The sequence below is a fragment of the Ambystoma mexicanum genome, chromosome 11, assembly GCF_040938575.1.
Source record: "Ambystoma mexicanum isolate Mex_15411 chromosome 11, UKY_AmexF1_1, whole genome shotgun sequence".
Lineage (NCBI taxonomy): Eukaryota > Metazoa > Chordata > Amphibia > Caudata > Ambystomatidae > Ambystoma > Ambystoma mexicanum.
The window spans coordinates 574,245,425-574,262,980 of NC_090934.1; the positions used below are offsets into that span (position 1 = coordinate 574,245,425).

General features: G+C 46.7%; 1 protein-coding gene across 15 annotated transcripts in view; it reads right to left on the minus strand.

The window, feature by feature from the left end:
- PPFIA1 (PTPRF interacting protein alpha 1) overlaps positions 1-17,556 on the minus strand; it is a 1,842,515-nt gene that overhangs the window by 1,084,323 nt on the left and 740,636 nt on the right. For all 15 annotated transcript variants that reach the window (XM_069623437.1, XM_069623430.1, XM_069623431.1 and 12 more), the window contains one exon: positions 3,142-3,288. In XM_069623437.1, the coding sequence (XP_069479538.1) occupies positions 3,142-3,288 (147 nt within the window). The remainder of the gene's footprint in view (positions 1-3,141; positions 3,289-17,556) is intronic.

Here is a 17,556-nt window from a genome sequence, read left to right on the forward strand (position 1 = left end):
GTGCAGATTTGTTTTTTTTCATAGTGAAGCTTCACAATTCTTATTCATGTATGTATCTTCTCTACTTCAGGACTTACACCCACAGTTCAACAGGTAAGGATTCAGATCCTCACATTATATGTGATAGTCAGGGCTGAGTAGGTGCCTCTGCTCCTAATCAGCAAGAAGAACTTTTTCAAACTTTTGTCATGCATCCAATTAGTGGGGGTTGGGGGTGGCCCTCTACATTCAACTTTTGCTGGCTCCTTCCTGAGATTTCTTGCAGGTTCGTTATTACTGAAAGATGCCCAATGTCAAGTCTTTACTGCCAGCATAAGCCAAACACTTAAGGGGTGAATAAAGATATTGCTGAAGCACAATCAATAACCCATAAGGTATTTGCTTACCACTGTGCTGATTAATTCAAACCATCCTGCAGAGCCCACAAGATGCATGGGGAGGTCTGGTATAGATATCAGCATGTAATTTTTTGAAAAATCATAGCAACAGTTATACAGAATTAAGTATTAAATGAAATTCAATAACAGGAGAAATTTTAGAAGAGAAGTAGCCCAATGCAATAGAACAGAAGAAGTGCTATCACTGCCAGCAAAGGTACCATCCAACACACACATAACTTAGGACTACCTAATGCAAATGTAAGGACTTCAATCTAGTATTTTCAATTAGCAAATGATTAAGCAGTATCTTTTGAAAGGTTACGTGTATTTTATTTATTTTAAAAACAGCTATGCCCAGATATAAGCAAAAAAGGGGTGGAAGTGAACCACTGAGAGTGGTCCAACTATAAGGACACTTCTACTTCAATTATGTGGATTGTTTGAAAACCTAGTATCAAAAGATACATCCTTTTTAAGTCCGATAAGGAGCCACTGTCTGGCTCCAAATGCTTGAATACTTTTTTATACATGTTTAACAGTGTTAAGAAGAATTTCCGAAGTCAGCCCTGGAGGAGGATTTTGGCAGGGGGAACCTACTATGGTGAACAGGGAGGGCGAGTTTAGACAAACAGAATCAAGCTAAGGTAGCAGAGTGGCAAGGCTTAGTCTCAAGAGGTTGTAAAAGTGATCTAGGGCTACAAAGGGTCCACATAGAGAAACGCCAATAATTCCAGTGTGACAGGCAAGTACAAAAATACAGTTATTAGGCCACTAAAATACAGACTAAGCAATTAAAAGTAGTCAAATATTGTTACACCAACACTATAAAACAGACATATCCATTCACCCTTGGGAGATATAGAATAGTATTTGATTCAACAAGTGCAACATAGGTAAGTACTCTGATGCATGGTTCAACATTGCTTGGAGCCGTGTGTCTAGACTAGGAAAGCCTGGTTCCTGGGCCAGCTGGTGCCTTACAATTAACCTTGAGTATTTGTGAAGGTTAATAATTAGGACACATCTAGTACATATTTAAACATAATGAATCGAACAATGTTCAAAAAGTTGAAGATTGTATCCCATATATAGCAGTAAGATTCTGCATACTCGCTACTGGTTGCCCAGTGGTAGCTCCTACCTACTCTCTGATGCCTGACATCCAGGAGCTGGTTTTAGCTTCTGATCATTTATTAATTCCGAACCCTGCAGATGCATTAGAAAATAGAAGACGCATCAGGAAAATCATAAAACAGCTACCTTATCTCTTAAAACCTTAAACACCCAAGATGTTTTGGGGCTTTGCGCCCAAATGTCACCAGTTCCAAAACAGATACTTCATAGGTAGGTTTATTAAGTGAATGTCTATGCCAGTGGTTATGATTAATAAGGGTCAGAAAGTTAGAGTCCAGGTAAGCAAACTCACTCAATCCTAAAGATAATCCTCATAAGGGATCCTTGACCAGGCCTGCGCCGACCAAAGTCAGGAAAGAGTTATTTTGGGACAGAACTTTGTGCCCTGCTGGTCAGCTGCAGGGGTTGTCCTCAGGTTAGCTGCTCTTCCTTGTAGAGGACTTGGCTCCAAAAATGATCTCTTGAATGGTTGGGAACATGCCCAAGCCCACCAATGGTACAGATATGCACCATTTAATGTCTGCACAGCAACAAACATTCAATCCCTAAATGTGTACTGGGAACAGAGTCCCCAAGGCCCCATATCCGGGTTCACACAAGCAAACCGCCCATTGGCCCACGGAAGCCACAGTTTTCACAGGAAAAAGGCATTTCATATATGGCATGTTCTGACCTGAGAAAGCAGGAAGAAGGCCAAAGAACAATCGAAAAACTCATGATACGGCCATCTTAGTGTGCTAGCAACTCTTAGTAGCCATTTGCAGTAAATGCAGAAGTGCAATAAGAAACTTACTAGGACACAGTAGAAAAATATCAGCTGGCACCAGTTCATCCTGGGCACATTGTAATAGTGATCAAAAAGCCAATGCAGAAAAAGTTAAAGGACACAAAGTATCCTAACTGCACTAAGTTGGTGTGCAATTCCAACAATGCAAGAAATTCAAAGGGAGACAGTCTCTCAGTACTGCTAGACTTGGGGACTAATCAGTTTCCCCATAAGAATGAGCAAAAGGGCAAGAGAAATAAAGCAGAACGCTTTACTTACCACCAAAAAGTCAGAACAGGGTTCAAAGCAAAAAGTAAGGTGTCCCATAGATGTATAAGGGAAGAAAACAGCAAAAAGAAAATATTTCCTAAAAGACAAGTGTTAACAGAAAGGATATGTATATTTTCGGATATACAAAGGTTAGATAACAGTCAAAAACTGTCAAAAGGTAGAAAAGAAGCAGATCCATTAATAATTAAGTGACTGAATAACTGCAAACCCATCAAAAACATATTGCAGCATACACTAACTTTGTTCTTCAAAAGGATCCCCGAAAAGCATCAAATATCAAAATTTCATAAATAAGAGGAACTATTCATCAGAATCAGTAGAATGTTTTAAACTGCAGCTGAACAGATTCCGGAGCAATAGTTCGAAAGTTAGGTATGACCATTTTGACTTGGACATATGGATATTTTTTAAAGGAGCAGGCACTAAGAAAAAGCATACATCCATAACCTAGATAGCTAGTATGAAAATCACTTCAGTAAGTATAACTACAGCCAAGATGGGACCTTGTACTTGATCATGCATTTACCATGCAAAAATAAAACCTCTCAGACGTTACCAAAATATGCATACCTGTCGATGCATGGATTCTTTATTGGCAAGCTCATTTTCGAGTTTGTCATTGAGGTCGTGCACAGATGTAGCCTCACGCTGTGCAGCGAGGTAGCGCTTTTCAAGGGTCGTTATTCTCTCCTCCATGTCGTCCTTTTGGGCCATGGCCTGTGTTAAAAAAAAAATTCAAAAAAGCTAGTACACATAATAAGGTGTCTTTTCTATCAAATGGAATCCGAACAAAGTAGACTTTCAGAGGCTTGTTGGTAATATGAACAACACAAAACAATCCAAATTAATAACGAAGAAGTCAGTAAAGGAGTAACTGAACCGTTTATCCAGGTAGTGTGCAAATTGTAAGTTTTCCTCGGCTTACCTGGTGGCACCTGTTAGTAGCAATGTGAAAATGGGTTACACAAGATTACAGGCGAAAAGTATTAGTAAGACTAGAGTAATGGTCCACACAAATGTATAATTAAAACGTACATTGGATCTCAGAAACGTAAGTATAGAAAACGACCAAGTACAGGTGCATACCTTCAATTCTAATACAAATCGAACAATTCCCATTATTTGAAAATAGTTTTGGGTGCAGGGGAGGTGGTACAACCTTGACATGAGGTTGGAAATGCAATGTAGACAGAAAAAGAGTATCCAAGAGTGTTGGATACTCCAGTCCCCTGCAAAACCTTGAGCTGAAAGTTCAGCCAATATGATTATAGATAGTTTGAGTCCTGTCAAAGTTTAACATACGTCATTCATTCATTTCACAAAAACAGCAATATCAGTGATTTAGCTCACACTGGTCCAGCAGGTTAAAAGTTCTTGATATATGGTGACATCAGCACAACACGTTTCGGGATTCTGTTTCCCCTTCATAAGGTGCAATTTCAATAATGTACAATATAATATGGCATGACAATATCTCAGTATAGTCTCACGATTCTGGAGAATTACAGCATAGATACGAGAGAATCTCTATATCATATCTCAAGGATTCACAGGCAGTCTTTTTATCGTATTCTGTGAGACGGAGTGTATTACTCGCTATGGACAAATTATAATCGTCTACATATATATTGGCCCATCTTGTTGGAGCGGAACATAAGAAATACATGTGATGCCATGCAGTTTTTGACCTGTTCTTTGCAGTGGAAGGTTATTTTTCAACGGCAAGATACGTGCATCGCGCCTGTCTCTTAAGAAGCAGATTGGTGGGTACTGTGTGATTACGTACATGCCACTGTTGAGAGGCTGCAAGCTCTTGCTCTCTTCTCTGAAGAGTCCTTATTGCTAGGAGGTTGTTACGAGACTGGTCTCTTTGTCCAGCCAGACTGTTCTGCTTTTCTTTGTATAACTTTTATACTATGTGCATGTTTTATCCCTATGTATCCATCATCATGTATAAAATGATTGGTTTATGGTCATGTTTTGCTAAAGGTCTATCCGAATAAAGCTTTCAAAACGAAAAATGATATATATATGGATATTTATACTAAATGTCTTGATTCCAGTCGGCAGTTTATGCCCACCCAAATGTGCCAGCACTGGTGAATCATCAAAAATGCACAATGAGCAGTTACATGCAGTGTAAAGAGGAATACAACATTCTCTGTGTAGATTGTGTACCTCTGTGTTAAGAGCCATCGGCTTCATGCATAAAGTGAAAATTAATGTACCTAGTTTCTTTGGACATCAACATTTCTCATGCCTAGATGGCAAGGGTAGAGTGGGTGATGAAAGCACTATGGAAAAAATAGAATGATGGTGCCTTCTTTAGATATTTAAGAAAATTTGACTATGTCGAGAAATTAATGTGGAGAATACAGTTACCTGTTGCACATCCCTTAGGTCGAAAATCAAGTGTAGATACAGGAATCTAAAATGCATGCAACGACCGATCAATCTAGTTGTATGCGCTAGAACAGGGTTGTCCAACTCCAGGCCTAATGGGCTGGAATCCTAAAGGGTTTTCAGGATAGCCACGTGCTGTGGGTGAAAACTGGCGCAGTGTAGAACATTATTAACATCTGTGGGTTTGTGGTAGATGTTAGTTTCCAAACCTGTATCAGCCATTCTAAGTTGTACATTTAGAAAATGTAGATTGGGATCTCCAATCTCTATGGTGAACTTGGTACGTGGATGGACTTCGTTGAGGTAGTTGTCAAAATCCATGAGCTGGGTTTTGGTGCCAGACCATATGCCAAAAATATCAATATATCTCTTCCAGCAAAAAAGGTTGTGCGGCCAATCCCAATTCTCCAATAAGTGTCTTCTCAAAGTAATACATGAAGAAGTTCACGTAGGCTGGTGCCATTGCTGAGCCCATGACTGTACCAGAGATTTGAGCATAGTATTTGTTAAATCTGAAATAACTATTGTGAAAGATGATACATATTAGTTCGATAATGAACTGTCTACTGGCCCTTATGTTGTCATCCGTAAGGATGAACCATTCAACTGAAGTCCTTCATGGAGTAGTATTGATGTGTACACACTACCCACATCAAGTGAGAAAAGTATGCCAGTAGATGGGAGTGATTCCAAACTTTCTAGGTGGTTTATAAAGTGTGCTGTATCCCTTAGTTTAGTTTATTTATACCGCGCACCGGACCCTGGGTTAACTGGGCGCTTTAAACTTATACAGAGGTTACAAAATTATACAGGCAAGATTTGCAAAACTATACAAACAAGATTGGCATGTAAAACAGTTGGTATTACATTGGTTACAGCGAGGCGAAACATGTTACAGGAGAATTACACGTTGGGTTTTACACAGGAGAATCAACATAGGGTGCATACAGAAGGCAGAAAGAAATAAGTGCCGCGGGACCACTGGTTACAGATGGTGGTTGAGTATGGGCGGCTAACGATTTGCGCTAGGCCCTGGCGGTGTTGGAGACTGAGCAGGACTGCACTTCAAGTGTTGTAATCTGTTGATTGGATTAAAGGTTGTAGTATTTTGTCGATGTAGATGGCCAATGGACCAAATACACTACTATATTATACAGCTACTATTGGTCTAAATGATGGTGCAGTTGAATGTGTCTGGATTTCAGGTAGGGGTAGAAAACTGGGGTTATTGGAAAGGAGTTCGTTCAAAATGCCTTGGTTTTGGTGTTTATCCAACCACTTTGTTCAGCAATCTCCAATGTGTTTTTAATGAGTTAAACAATCTTATTGTCAACAGACAGATAGTATGGTAGAAATCCGCGTTCATAACTACTATAGCCCGGCCTTTATCAGCTGATTTGATGGTCAAGCATGGATCCTTAGCTGAACCTTGTTTGGTTGGTTTAGCGGTTACTGGGAAATTTCTTCTTATAATTAACCTTATTCATTTGTTTGATGACTTGATTTTCAAACTACGTTGTTGAAGGTAGGATTAAAGTTGCTCTTCGGTCGAAGCTCTAGTGTATCAAAGTAAATAGTGAGTCACTCTCCATGGGTGGTTGTAACTCCAAAAACATGTATAGATGCATCTTCAATAGTTTGGTAAAATTAACTTTCTCTGCAAACAATGAGGCCCTTTTCAACGTCCATTTTTGAGATCTAGCACATTCACCTATATTTATAGGTCATTACGTGCGTTTGAAATTCTTTACAGTGGCCAATTCATTCCTGTATCTATACTTGATTTTCGGGGGGCAGGGGGCATGGCCAGCAGCGATGTGAGAAGGACGTGCAGGCTCGGAGCTCCCATAACAATCCGACATGAAGAAGCGCTCTCAACACTCCAAAAGCAACATAAGTGGCCAATTCAGACCCACAACAAGAGCGGTGCACCAGGAGACTAGGAAAACAAGCCCTGTCCTGCGCAGTGTGTGCACCGAACTTCCTGGAGAGCCGAGTAACGGATAGAAGGCGCGACCAAGACCAAGATAGCAGCCGCCACCAGAGACTGATACGGGTGAGCAGAAAGCACAGGAGACCTGCAGTGCATAACATAGTGAACATAGGAGCCGCCAACAATGCCCCGCCCACGCCCGATGCTCCCCGCAAGGCGGAACGGAGCTGCGCAGCAAGGAGCGAAGGCGGATCAGCAACGGAAGATACGCGGAGGAAAGATCAGGTGAGCATGCGCAGCAAGCCTACCTTATAAAGGACACAGAGCCCTGCTACACTGTGGAACTCAGAACCCGAACCCTCTGATCAGAAGACTCACTGCCACCACTGCAAACCCCTTCAACCGCTACCCGCGGCCCATCACTGCGAAGACCCTGTGACAAGACCACACAGACCAAGAAGAATACAAACCCACGACTACATACTCAACCCGAGAAGATTGAGTAATGAGGCTCAAGCCTCGGTATCCAAAATCACTGCTGATGGATAAAAGTCGATAAGCAAGACGCAGAACAAGCGCTACACTGTGGAGTGGGTGCGCCCAACTGCACACAGTGCAGCATCACCAAAAGACTGCAATATCCGGGCGGCCATGGGCCAAGTGCAGCCCTCTCCCACAGACCGGCAACAGTGATATCCCGGCACTCCCTCACGGCGGAGACACTGCGAAGCAATACAGAAGGAGGGCACGAGAACAGCATAGGCACTTCCCCCTCCCATAACCACACAGCGGGAGACCCAACATTTCGCTGGCCATTCCGAAAAGGAGATGGGAAGGCTGGAAAACGGCAGGGAAAGTGCCCAATGAAAAGAACCGAGCAAAAGACACCAAGAGACATCTGACACCAGCACAAACGGAGTAGGCGGGGACACAGCCAGCACAGAACAAGCAGCAGAATAGACGCGCAGGGGCACGAGACAGGACAAGAGGTACCAATGCCGGCAGGGAATAGAAGGAAGATCCCCACAAAACCAAGGCAAACTACCTTGGAGGCATATGCCAAAAAAGGGGACAATAATCAAGATCCTCGGGAGACGGTGGGTCAACCAGTGCTAGACAGTCACGAAACACCAACGGCAGGAGCGGAGGTCAGAGTCCTAGAAGCAATTGCAGCTACCTGCAACAAGATATGCAGAACCTGGCAGGCAGGGTGGGGGAGACAGAAGGAAAAGTAGCCGAGTTAGCGACCACCACAAAGGATCTGCAGGTGACAGTGCAAGATCGGACACAAGGTACAGATGCTACAAGATCGGGCAGAGGCTGAGGGAAGGGCACGAAGGAGTAACATCTGGGTCCTGGTCTGCCGGAAGGAGCAGAGGGCAGAGACCCCACCACATATCGAAAAAAGGCTGCTCCATGAAATTGGCCCCGGATCACTATCACAAGGGTTCACCGTGGAAAGAACCCATAGTGCACTGACCTGACGACCCTCCCCCGAGGCCCAACCCAGACCAACCATCGCAAAGATATTTGAGGATCAGCCAGACTAGCAATTTATCCGGACTACATCCTCCAGGTTAAAAGACCGAGAGGTCAATTTATTCCGCTGAAAGATCGACTGCGGCAGCAAGGAGTGAAATATATGATACTGTACCCGGTAAAGCTGAAAATACACGCAGGGAAAACCTGGTTCTTTGATTCCCCTGAAGAGGCCAATACGTGGATGTACATGAACAAAATGATACCAATGGCTGCAGAGAACAACGGTACGTGACATCTGGCTGAGAGTAGATACGCCACAATATGAGAGACACTGAGTGGATGAGACACCAGAGAATGCAGAGAAATGGGAGCAGAACAAACCCCTCCTTTCACTCTTTTCCTGGTTTCTTTTTCTTCCTACTTCTGGGAACTGGACACCAAGGACGGATGGCTAAGAAGCTGACCGCGGAAACACAGTTTCCAGTTCTTTTTTTTTGGGTACCAGCGGGTATTGACCCACCAGGCTCCTAGCTGTCTTGGACTAATTGGTGACTAAGCGTCTACAGAAGAACTCTGATGGGTGGTTTGTTACAGATTTGTTTAGGTTGTTCTTGTTGAAACATGGCTGGAAGGAATATACTTATGACACTGGTAAATCCAGGGCACAGAAGGGTGGTCAAGGGTGGTCAAGTCCAAAGGGCTTTAATGGAACCATATGGGGATGGAGTGCAGTGGCAACCGAAATGGCAGAAGTACTGAGAATACTGTCCTGGAATGTATGGGGCCCAAATGACTGTCAAGTGGATAAGGGTAGCATCATAGATGAGGCGAAAAGGGATCCAAGTAGTACTACTACAGGAGACACCTCACAGCAGCAAGGCAGGCTAAGATCCTGCAGAAATGGGGCAGGAGAGGGCATGATCAGCCTATTCTAATTAAGCTAGAGGGGTGCTGGTCTGGATTGCCCCAACTGTCCCCTTCCGGAAAGATCGAGGTACATGCAGACACTGAGGAGAGGATGGCGATTATACATGGCTTCCTGGGAAGGACAGAAGTGTGCCCGATTAATACATATGCTCCCAACCAAGGCGCCGTCACTTTTCGGAACTCCCTGTACAAAAGGCTGGCCCCCTACCGAGGGATGATGTGGATCTGGGGTAGGGGGGGCTTTAATTGCACCCTGAATCCAATACTGGACAGGTCAGATGAGACAAAGGTAACCCCCTCACCACCCGCAAGGGTCTGGAGGACATTATTAGACAACCTAGAATTGCAAGGCATTAGGTGTTGGATAATGGGACCGAAAAAAGTTCTCCTACTGTTCAAGAGTACACAAAGGCTACACACGTATTGATTATGTTTTTACGGGACTAGACCAGCTGGGGGAGTTTGTAACCGCCTCATATGAAGGTAGAACACTATCGATCACTCCTGTTTACTTGTAGAATGGTTAATAAGCAATAGACCAGCCCCTACACCCACGTGGGGACAGAGCCAAGACCCTGTGGGATGGACCATTCTGGGAAGGAAAGGCACAACAATTAGAAGAGTACTTTACCACCAATGAGGAGAGCGTAGACAGCAAAGGGACCCTATGGCATGCCTTTAAAATAGTGGTAAGGAGAGCTGCCAAACCAAGGTGGAGGGATCAGAAAAGTAATAGAGCAAGACCTAGCAGGCACAGAAGCGAAAAATCAAAGAGGAAAATAACCCCCCTGTGAGTGAGAAATCGGAGGAAAACCCGATCCAATTAAGGCAGGAGTGCCTGGAACACTGGGTAGGTATAGCTATGGCAGATATACAGAGCAGTTACACAGGCAAAGAAACAAACCGGGCAGGATATTAGCGTGGCTATGCAATAGGGCTGATAGCCGGGAGGGGATCACTGAAATAGAGGAGTGTGGGGAACTATGGCAGTCACAAAGTGAGATCAATAACTACTTTAAGAGATTGTATGAAGGGCTATATGAAGAGAGGGAAGACACCACAGGCCAGGACATTGCCAAAACTCTGGCAGACATAGACCAACCAACTCTAACCATAGTACAGGCAGAAGAACTATAAGCCCACTTAGAATGGAGGAAGTGAGAGGTTATTGCCACATTACCCACGGGAAAGATGCCAGGAGGGGATGGCCTGCCCGCCGAATTTCATAAAGAATTTGTTGAGGAACTAGCCCCGAAGTTGCTACACACCTTTGAAGGGGCATACAAAGAAGGCAGCAAGCCCAAGAATGGGGAGGAGTCCACCATAATCAGAATTCTAAAACCTGTAAAAGAGGGGAAACTGAGTCATACCACCAGATAGCCCCGATTAATCATGATGCAAAGATACTTACGGCGGTCTTGGCGACTAGACTTCAAAATGTGATGGGGCAATTGATCCACTCTGAACACACAGGGTACGTCCCTGGTAGGGCGCCATCAGAGAACCTTCAGAGACTCCACGTAACCATAGACTAAACGACAGAATGGGAAGAGGTGTGCGCTGTAGTAGCATTGGACGCAATCAAAGCGTTTGACTCTGTTAAATGGGAATTGTTATTCGTCTCTCTGAGAAGGTTTGGCATTGGAGAAGGATTTATAAAAATGGATCAAGACTCTCTGTTCTAGCCCATTAGCGAGAGTGCGCACGGGCAGGCACCTGTCGGAGCCATTTCACATCCGGAGAGGTACCAAGCATGGATGACCCTCGTCCACCATGTTATACATATTTGCCTTAGAACCGTTAGCAGTGTTCCTAAGAAAAGAGTTCAGAAACACAGGCCTCCTGGTAGACGGAGTACACCATGTTTTGTCACTATACGCAGACATTATGTTACTGTACGTTCGGAGCCCAAAGACAATTAGGAATCCTACCTGGAGGTACTAGATAACTTCGAAAAGTTATCAGGGATAGCGGACAGCAGAGCAAAATCATGCATATTTCCGCTGGCGGGATGGGTGCAAGACGAGACCTCACATCTCCCGAACCTAGGGTTACAGTGCAAGTTAACACGTTCAGGTACTTGGGTATCAATATATGGGATACATTACTCACCATAATCGTATTTCTGATGCTTGTATGTGCTTAGATTCACATGCTGTGCATAGGCCAACATCTAGTGGAAGCTGCAGAGTATTACAGTTGTTTTTGAAATTCAAAAAGGGACGTCGACAGGGCGTGCCAGTAATACTAAACCTAGTGTGACGTCCACTGTACCCATGGTCCTTCACGCGTCAAGGTCCCTCAGATTGTTTCTCGCATGAGGTAGCATGAAGTGTAGCGTGAGAACAGGTATATCCAAGCAGATATGTATAAGACAAGCTCATAGGCATCCATGCACCTGCTCACCAACGGGAGGAAGGGTGGGTGCATGCGAGTCTAAGCAGATACAAGCATCAGAAATACGATTACGGCGAGTAATGTATAACTTCCGAGGCTTGTGGAATCTGCTTAGATCACATGCTGTGCATAGATTAGCGAGCAGTGATAGAAGAAGGTGGTGGGTTGTGAGAAGGTTCATGGGCAAACAGATGTTTTAGAACCGCTTGTCCCACCTCTGTCTTGGAATGGGTGTCAATGCAGTAGTGTGAGCGAAAGTGTGTACTGAGCTCCATCTAGATGCTTTGCAAATGCTATCTAAGTGGACATTTGCAATAAATGCCAGTGTAGCTCCTGTGCTCCTTGTGGAGTGAGTTGTTGGCGTGAAAGGCAGTGTCTTATTTGACAGAGAATATCACAGTTGTATGCATCCGACTATCCACCTGGAGATGGCATTTTTGGAAATGCGGTCTCCTTCTCTGCCTGGGGCTACGGAGACAAACAGTTGGTCTGTTTTTCTTAGCGGTCTTGTCTTGTTTACATAGTAAAGGACCGCCCTCCTTATATCTAGTGTGTGGAGTTTTACCTCAGCTGAGCTTTTTGGGTTCTGGAAGCTCAATGGACTGGTTCACATGAAATTTAGAGATAAACTTAGGAGAGAACCTAGGATGAGTACGTAAAACCTGTTTGTCTTTGTGCATGACAAAGAAAGGATCCTGCACTGACAATGCATGCAATTCACTAACTCTTCTTATGGAAGTAATAGCCACTAAGAAGGCAGTCTTGCAAGTCAGGTGTTTAAGACTCAACTTGTGCATCGGCTCAAAAGGGGGTCCCATGTGCTTAGCGAGTACTACACTGAAATCCCATCCTGGCGGTTGGTTTGAAATTGTAGGGTGGAGTCTCTTTATTCCCTCCATGAATGCTTTGATGACCGGCACCTTCCACCACAATACCTTATTGTGGGAGGTGGTGTAAGCTGACAAGGCCGCCAGGTGGCCCTTTATAGAGTTGAATACCAACCCAGAGTCTAGCAAGTGGAGCATATAGTTTAGAATGTGGGATGGGGTATATTCTATGGGGTATATTTGTTTAGACTGGTACCAAATTACAAATCTCCTCCACTTGTTGAAATAACAGTGTCTAGTGTTTGTCTTTCGTGCCTCCTTGAGGATATCCATACACCTCTGTGGTAGGTTAAAATGTCTGAACTCGCGCTGCCAAGTTCGAGTGAGGTTGCGGGTGCACTGTTAAACCCTGTGTGTTGAGTGAGTAAATTGGTCTGGCACGGGAGTTTGATGGAATCGCATATCGCCAGTTTGCGCAAATGTGGATGCCATGGCTGTTTACCCACATAGGAGCAACTAGGATGAGTGTCACTTGCTCCTTGTGGATCTTGTTCACCACTTTGTTCATGAGAGGAGTAGGGAGGGTGGGGGGAGACGCGTAAGCAAATCACCATGACCAGTTCATCCATAGGGCATTCTCCTTGGAGCATGACTGGGGGAACCTGGACGTGAAGTCTGGGCATTATTTGTTTTCACTCGTAGCGAACAAGTCTAGCGTGGGGAAATCCCACTGAGAGAAGAGGTGGTCTACGACCTTTGTGTCTAGTTGCCACTCATGTTGCTCTGGTAGGGGATTTCTGCTCAGTGAGTCGGCTAGAGTAGAGTTCCCCTGGAACGTGTTTTGAAGATAGGAATATTTTCTGTTTGTGACCATTTCTAAATGTGTTTTGCTAGTTTGGAAAGATTTGGAGAACGTGTGCGCCCCCGTTTGTTGATGTAAAACATTGCAGTAGTGCCGTCGTGAGGACTTGCACCGACTGGTTTGCTAGGTGTATCTCGAATGCCTGAAGGGCCTTGAACACCACCAGTTCCAGCAGATTGGTATGGTTCTGTGCCGTGGCATGAGTCCACAGACCTTGTGCTGTGTGGTGAAGGTGATGAGCCCCCCACCCGGCGATGGACGCATCTGTCTTAACTATCACCTGCACTTCTGGATCGTGGAAGGGTTTCCCCTTCAACAGATTTTCCCTTGTCCACCAGCGAAGGCTTTGTACCAGTGTTGGCAAAATGACCACTAGATCGTCCCACTGGCCGCTTGCATGAGACCGTTTTGCCAACCATTCCTGCATGGGTTGCACAATGATGCGTGTGTCAGTGCGGTAGCAGGTAAATGCAAGATGCCATCATGCCTAGCAAACGCATAGCTTTGCATATGCTTATTTGGCGGCCGGCCTGATAATGAGGTATTCGCAGTAATTTTGGACTCTTCTCTGACGGGAAGACTGACCCCTCTTTTGAGTCCATTACAGCTCCTAGGAACTGTTTGGTTGTGCTTGGCGCTAGGCTCGATTTCTTCACATTTGAGGAGCCCAATTGAAAGAGTTGATAGTTCTTTGAATGTTTTGCCCGCAAATTTGGGGAGTCTCCCCTGTAATCAGCCAGTCGTCCAGGTAAGAGTACACTGGGATTGCTTCCCTGCGCAGGTACGCAGCTACCACTGCCAGTACCTTTGCGAATACCCTTGGTGCGGATGCTATTCTGAAGGGTAGCACTTTGAATTGGTAGTGCTGGTTTGCTATATTGAACCGCAAGAATCTTCTGTGCGCTGGGAACATTGAAATATGAAAATAGGCATCTTTCATATCCACTGTTGTCATGTAGTCTCACCGCTTTATCAGAGGGATTACTTCTTGTAGCGTAGTCATGCAGACCATTTGTGGCTTGATTATAGGTGTTTGCAGGGCGTAGGTCTAATGCTGGGCACATTGTTAGATTTTCTTTGGCACAAGGAAGTAGGTTGAACAAATACCCTTGTTTACCTGGTTCGCCGGGACGACTTCTATGGTGTCATTTTGGAGCAGCGTTGCAATTTCCTCGAGAAGGATGCATCGTTCTTCCTTCGAGTGAGTCTTGACGCGGGGGATGTGTCTGTGGTCGCTGGATTAGTTCCACTGTTTAAAAGGTGTGGCTCCGGGGGGCGTGGCTCGGAGCTGCCACGATCGGCAAGTCTCCTTAGGAGCTCCTGCTCGGCGCGGTGCATCGCACTAAGAATCGCCGGATCCGAACCACGTTTATGGCTGCAATTTAAAGACAAGCTGGGGGAACCCCTTCAGCTGACGTCGCACAAACTTGGCCCTGCTCCGTGGTCTGATCTTCGTGATATGAACTGAAATCCCAACCGGGACCCACGCGGCCAAAAGATGGTGGCCGCCACTTCACATTCCATATGCCAGCCTTGAGGGGGAGGTGCAGGCGAGCTAAAGCAGCCTTGGCCGCCGGACTAATTCAGCTTGCGCACCCGCACTGCCTCGGATGCTCCAGCACCCCTAGCACCCCTGCTCCCTCCCTCCCACAGTGAAGCCCGGCAACCGCATGAGTCAGGGGAACTGGACACCCCCTGACTGAGCGGCCCGAACCATCCCACGCTCATCCCTGGCACTGGGGAGCCCGGCGGGGGACCGTGTGGCGCCCTGGGGCCTCATTGTGGGTGATCTGCACACGGGGGACTGTGGGCGCCTGGCCGGGGCTCCTCTCTTCCTCTCCCTCTACCAGTGTGCAGCCCATCCACCCACGACGAGGAAGTAGCAACCGGTGGAGGCTCGAAGCAGGGGCAGACCCACCCCGCTGTTATCCAGGATCTCCCACGTCTCACCAGCAGCATAGGCGGTCACCCGTGGGGCCTGAGGAAGACTGCTGTGCCCTGAGTCTGGCTTCTGGTTCCATCAAACCATCAGCCTGCACTCCTGGGTGTCTTGGAGCCACAGCGCCGGACCGCCTCCGGTGGACCACCCGCCATCAACATCTGCAGCGTGGACCCGTCGGCCCTTCCGGGCTCCTCGCGCCCTGCAAGCACACACCTACGGCCGCTCAGACGGGCGGGGGCCTGCGGAACTGCACCACCTGACCAGGTGAGGTGAGAAGGCAGGGGGGGTGGGGCTCTGCCACGGCCTACACAAAATCCAGGCTTGCCTCCCACACCAGCCCTGGACCCTACCCCCCCCCTCACTTACCAATCAGGTACATTCCCTGGACAGCCACGGCGGAGAGCCCAGTCCCCCTCCTCCCACAAGCTCCCCCCCACAGCCACCCTATACTCATCAAGGGGTGCTGTCAAAGCCCTATTCATCAAGGGGTCCCATGATATAACAGTCTAACCGGGAACTCAGCCCTCAAACCTGTGCATCCTCCCGCTCTCTGGTCTTCTCATCAGCGGACCTTTCCTCACTCACTGAGCCTCCCCCACCTAGATGGGCGCCTGAGGCCCGCGGTCAGGCGAAAGCGAGAGAACTGGCGACATCACCCTCCAACCTCAAGGCTAAAATCACTGCGTCCGCCAATTCACGCTCCTGCATACTCCCTCGCTAAGCTCAGCGCATTGTACCCCTGTAAGGGGAGCCAAGGTTCAGAAGGTGGAGTGCCAGCACAGACACCGGCAGACCCAGTTCGGGGAGGAGCGCCAGGGGCATCTTGCATCCTGCACAGCTAAAACATCAAGCAGAAGGGAAATGGCAAAAAGCGGAAAAACACCTAGACAAACAGACATCGCTGCCTTGATGAGCAGCACCCGCGCAGAAAGGTCCAAGAGGGCGGACCTACCAGAGGATCCAGCCACTAGCACTACCCATAACTCAGCAGCCCATAGCCCATCACAGATGGTCACAAAAGCCGACCTCCAAGACTTGCTACCCGCACCAACGAAAGAAATTCAGAAAAGCACGGAAGAGGTCACGAAAAAGATCAACTCCGCCGACGAGTGGTAGCCGTGGAACACTGAGCCGCTGAAATTGAAACAGAGATCTGTGACCAAAGGTTTGAGTGTGAGCAAGGCCGGGACAGAATTGCAGCCCTAGAAGCGAGGTGCGACCTCCTAGAAGCAAAGCAGGAGGATGCAGAGAACCGGTCCAGAGGGAATAATCTGCGGGGGATTCCATCTTCAATCCCAGACGCAGACCTAAAGCGCTATGTGTCGGACTTGCTCAGATTCATAATCACCCTTCCTGACAACTCACCACTGGAATTAGACTGTGTCCACAGAATGACACCAAGACAGGCGTTGGCTCTCCCCCCGGACGTTCTGGTGAGAGTACACTTCTTTCAAGTCAAGGAGGAAATCATGCAGGAGGCAAGACAAATGCACCCAATCACCTTCCAAGGATCCATAATTTCTCTCTACCAGGACTTCGCGAATTCCACTCTTCAAAAACGAAAAGCCATGAGAGCATTCACGGAATGGCTGCGTGAAAGAAAGATTCCATACCACTGGGGTTTCCCGACTTCCGTGAGATTCACCTGGGAGGGGGCTCAGAAACAAGTTCAGTCACCAAAGGAGGCGGACACATTTATGGGCATTGGCCGGGGAGAGGAAGAATCGGAATCTGAGGGAGTAGGTCGTGCAGCCCCCAGAAAACAGTCGGAATCAACCTGGACAAAAGTCAGTAGAAGGCGCAGGCTCCGAGGCCCTCCCCGGAAAGAGTCCAACCCAGGATTATCAGCAGTGATATCGATTGCCAGTCAAGTTCCGTGGGCTCCACGATACCCACAAATTCCGATGAGGGAGTCGGGGGGGGGGGAGGTGGTCCTTTCAGAGTCAGCGATCGATGGCAATCTGAATTCCTCGCAAAAGGAGCCTACCCATAAAGTTGCAGTGCGGGAGCAATGTTCGAGCTCAATCTTATTTTATTTGGTTTTGGTGGCCCAGTTGGCCAACTTCCGGTGCACACGCGCCACCAGTTTCCTATTGCCAGTAGGATGAGGTTCTCCCTACTAAGCCATGATGGGGGGGGGGGGGGCAAGTTCAACTCGCTGAGAGACAGGACACATATGGTCCATCTTCTCAGCCAACTCCACAACACGTTA